The 4,927-nt window shown below is 38.0% G+C and overlaps 1 protein-coding gene across 1 annotated transcript; it reads right to left on the reverse strand.

The window, feature by feature from the left end:
- Window positions 1–1,347: 1,347 nt before the first annotated feature.
- LOC110454086 lies at window positions 1,348–4,522 on the reverse strand. The gene is made up of 4 exons (XM_021503435.1): window positions 4,417–4,522; window positions 3,380–3,536; window positions 2,282–2,497; window positions 1,348–1,890 (listed from the first exon to the last, which is right to left on the reverse strand). The coding sequence occupies exons 1-4, from the start codon at window positions 4,475–4,477 to the stop codon at window positions 1,464–1,466; spliced, it is 861 nt and encodes a 286-aa protein (XP_021359110.1). The 5' UTR covers window positions 4,478–4,522; the 3' UTR covers window positions 1,348–1,463.
- Between the last annotated feature and the right edge of the window lie 405 nt (window positions 4,523–4,927).

Raw genomic sequence — 4,927 nt, forward strand, 5'->3', positions numbered from 1 at the left:
TTTTATAATGTATCTCGTTATTATATCTATTATTATTGAACGATTCTATTGTTTGATATACATAATAATGATTACAGGTGGTAACACGTTGCGGTTGTAGTACATATGTACCTTAAATAAATTTATTATTTTGAAATTTTACGTAACAAAAACCAATGAAGTTGCCATTATTTTCAGCTAGTCACGTGTTTAATCCAAGGCAATACTTAAAAATGAGTTTTGAACTAAGAGCTTATTTATTTAACTGCGTTTGTAAGAGAATTATATACATAGCGAAAATGAACAGTTTTGATGCAGAGTATCAGTTTGGCGGCAAAAACGTGAATTGATCGAACTTGTGATTAATGCGTTTCTTTTTTACAGATACAGGTATTTATGTGCAGTATCTTTCATATCTATAACATTTGTAAAAATAAATTCAGCTGTATTAATTTACGAAAACTCATTGAAAAGCCATTGAGTTCTGAAACAAGATATCACAAGGAAACAGTACTTTGCAAAAAAGAAACAGATGATCCTGGAAATAAATCGACATGTAATAAACTCAGCTGTATTTATTTACGAAAACTCATTAAAAAGTCATTGAGTTCTGAAACAAGATATCACAAGGAAACAGTACTTTGCAAAAAAGAAACAGATGATCCTGGAAATAAATCGACATGTAAATAACTTTGCAGAATATTCAATCGATTTAAGCTGTACAGTACAGGTTTAACTGCATTGTATTTTTTTCGAAATGATCAACTATAAAAAACGGATATTCATGTTACAAAACTTAAAAAACCCACCTTGCCGACTGTTGGACACTGAATATTCCGCGTTTTTCTGTGTCCTGGACCTAATGTTCTTCATATGCATCACAAGTACGTATTCATACTGCCATTTGATGTTAACTTTGCGCTTTCATGATATTATATTATATAACTCAAGATCAAAATGTTCTTTAGGAAAGCATTCAGTAGATTTTTTTTATACATATGGAAGCCCCCAAGGCATGGTGCGCTTTGTTCCGTTATATATTGCAAGACGTATTTTGTTTTGCTGAATTTGCTATATGTACTAGTTTCCATCCCATGTTCAGTCTAGTGTGCTACCGATAATGATAACCCTGAGTTTGAGTACATGCTTTCATAATTAAAATATGAGTGGACGGATGGCGCAGTGGATAGCGCACTCGTCTTTCGCCACGACGGCCAGGGTTATTTACATTAGTCGCCTCTTTCAATCATGGATCAGTAAACACCAATCCTCCCTGCGAAGACGTGGGCTTTGGCAGAGCACAAACATCTTATATTGAAAAAAACTTGATACATTAAATGTCCCGACACAAGAAATTTTATAAAAAACTTTTGATTCAAAATAGAATTTATTCTAACGATTTACAATTTATACTCACACAAGTCTGTATGTGTGTTGTTAGTTTTACAGTCAAGGTTTTGTTAGTGAAACCGTGTTGTGCGGTATTACGGGTATCTCGCGTAATAATAAAGAGGCGAGTTTGCACCCTCGCTGGTCGTGTAGTAGCCACTTCCTTGGGCGTCCCAGCAAACCGACTCGCCCTGCCTCTCACCAGTATATGGAAGCGCAGTGGGGTTGGTTCCTAGTGCCCCGATGTAATCATGGTTTTGGACGCTAAAGTAATACACGTGACCGTAGGTCTTAAGTAGTATTTCGTTGCCGTCGGGGGAGATATCCCCACCCACGGGACTGGGCGATTGAGAGTAGAACGCTATGTGAGTGTTGCTAGACACATAAACGGGATTGGAGTTTCCCCACGCGGACTTTGGCACGTGGAATACCTTGCTATCGTGTGAGTGGGACGTTTTTGAGACGAGGTAGAGTTCAGCGTCAGGGGCAACCATCAACGTCTCACAGTCTCTTTGGTCCCATCTAAAGAAAAATGTTGAACATCAGTACACAGTTTTCACGGTTAAAACTGGAACATTTTCTCTCGATATGTTTCGATTGAAATGCTCATTAGTGGTTTTGAAGAGCAAGCACAAAGCAGTGTTCCCACTGAGTATTACATTTGGAGATATACTTGATACATTTTCAGGATTCTGTACCCCTAAGTACTTAGTTACATGGGGTAATTCTTGACAAACTGAGGGTACCACCAACTGTTTTGGGGTTTTCTGGAAACACTGCAAAGATTCATTGCCCCCCCCCCCCCCCCCCAACACACACACAAACGTTTTTGAATCTACATCATTATAGAAATAGTTATCTCGTTTTTATTTAATTATATTAACATTATATGTTAGAAGCAAATATACGTCACTTGAAATGAAGGATGGAATCCACGCGGAGGTTATGGTCGTAGATAGAGGAAGGCTCCTGTACCCTGTAGATGTAATTGGCTTCGTAGTTTCCGGCGTTACCGCCTGTGTCTCCCACGTAGATACAGTGGCCGCCATTGGGGCAAGGTCCGGCAGCAATGTCTTCCCAGTCATGACTGTGGGCGCCTTCTATGTAGAATGTTGCTAGACGTTGACCGCTGGAGGTATCATAAAAGAGTATATTTTACTCATGATCTGTGATCTAAATACCGAATTTCAATCTACAGTACGACATTTTAGAGGTTTGGGGTGGTATTGTTTAACGTCCTATTAACAGCTTTGGTCATTTAAGTACGCCCCCATCCCCTGCCCATGTGTGCAAGATGCATGCGTGTAGTGTATGCGTGTGTGTTTTGGGAGGCTGAGATATATTCGTGTTTGTCTCCTTGTGATAGCGCGGAACTGAGGTCGACTTTATAGGGCTACATCACTGAAACATACTGCCGAGGACACCCAGCAGGACACCCCACCCAGTCACATTATACTGACAACGGGCGAACCAGTCGTCCCGCTCCTAAATCGGTGAGCGTTAAGCAGGAGTAGAAACAGCCATTTTTACAGACTCTGGTATGTCTCGGCCAGGACACAGAACCAAAAGCCTTCCTCACAGGGGCGAACGCTCAACAAAAGGCCAAAAGTGAGGCAAGTCAAGGGAGACATTAGGAAGAAGAAAGTCTTTTAGAAAGAAGAGAAAAGTTCAGTTACCAAATTTAGTCGCCTCTTACGATCATTAAATGGGGGCAGCAGGTACAATTATTACGCCCTACCTGCAGGGACCATTATAGAGGTCACTCATTATTCAATAACTAAACCTGTTATATCGCAGCTATCTTTTCAGGTAACGGATATGCTTGTAATGATAAACGGCACATTAATAAATATTGAAATTAATGACATAAATACAATAACAGTAACAAAATGTAACTCAAGGATTTATAACGTGTTTGTTTCAAAATGTTTCAACCATTTCCTACCCACCAGGAGTACGTTAATTAATTGATTTAACCAGTCATATCTGCTGAATAATTTTTGTATTCTACCTGTTTTTATCAATAGCGAAAATCTTCGGAGAACCACCAGAATCGTTATGAGTATACAGGACGTTGCTATGGATACGGCTGGCGGCCAATCCGGACGCTTCGAGGATCGAGTGGCTCGTGATCGTCCCTACTTGGTGACCATGGTGAAAATGGGGCACTGTGAATGATCATGTGATATATGCGCGCTAATTCTCATGATTTCAAATAACGACCTGTGTATTTTAATTCGTTGTTATGATTGAGACAATAACCTTTCTGAAATTGGAAAGGTCCGACATGTAATGAATGTTTCTTGTATGATCATAACATTCAAAATATCATATCGACATGTTGTAAGCGTAACCGTTGTCATGCTGTTTCTGTGTATTGGTACAACATACATTTTTACCGAAACAGTAAAGACACACTAAAACAGCTACAACTTAGCATTTTATTAGTTTCGAATGCCTCCATTAATAACTTGACGAATGAAAATCATTGACAATGATTTAAGATATAGGGCGTGATCTCCTTTATGAGAAATATAAAAGTTATTATTTTATATAGTCTGGTTTATGATCTTGGTCATTATACACGTTGTAACTTTTTTGATAATGTAAGGATACTGATATGCTTTTTAAGATTTCCGACGATGAAATATCTCAAAACCTCGAAGGGAACAAAACTATTAATTCCTGAATTAAGATTAATTTGAATTAGTATTTATATATGAACTATTCCATTGCTTTAAAACGTGCCAATAAATAAGCTTAATCCATCGTTTAAAGATATTCATATGGGCAAGGGATATAACTCTCACACAAGTAATTTGTATTGCCTGAGCTATCACACATCTTTAAGCTTAACATTTTACAATATAACTTACAAATTATATTACAAATGTATGAGGCTTCTAAACTTTGATGGTATACTATCAGACGATATATCATAAAATAAATTAAAATATCTTTATCAGTATATGCATCACCAAAATCGACACAACAAAATGAATATACTATATCGAACTTAATTAAGTAAAAACACGTGTTAATATATACCTGCGCTGCATGTGGAGAGAAAGATTAGAGACAGAACATGCAGAAACGAGAAGTCCGCCATTGCTACTCCTGGACCGACAGACGACAACGACAGAAGAACGCCTTATCTCTTATCATCCAATCAGGTCATAAACCTAACAGTGTAAGTAGGCTATGACACAGTTAATAATAGCCTATAATCACATTAGTACTGTAGATGTGATATTACTTATCGAGGTGGTCTAAGTGTATTTCGTCTGTCTTGAGAGCAAAAAGGCGGTGGAGGGTTCTGTGTCCTTAAGGATTCCGGTACCACTGGTAAAAACTAAAATCGGACCTTTTTACTGACATGACAATAGCTCTATTAAATCCTCTCATATCCGACAAGAAGCTAATATTTTGCGGATTTTTTAAAAACCAAAACAAACCAACAAAACGACAATGTTCTGGAAGTAAAACATACAACGAGGCTAGACTTGGATTCGAACCCTGGTCTTCCACGTCACAACACGGTATCTCTAACCAATTAAGC

The sequence above is a fragment of the Mizuhopecten yessoensis genome, unplaced genomic scaffold (genome assembly GCF_002113885.1).
Source record: "Mizuhopecten yessoensis strain PY_sf001 unplaced genomic scaffold, ASM211388v2 scaffold7653, whole genome shotgun sequence".
NCBI classification, from domain to species: Eukaryota; Metazoa; Mollusca; class Bivalvia; order Pectinida; family Pectinidae; genus Mizuhopecten; species Mizuhopecten yessoensis.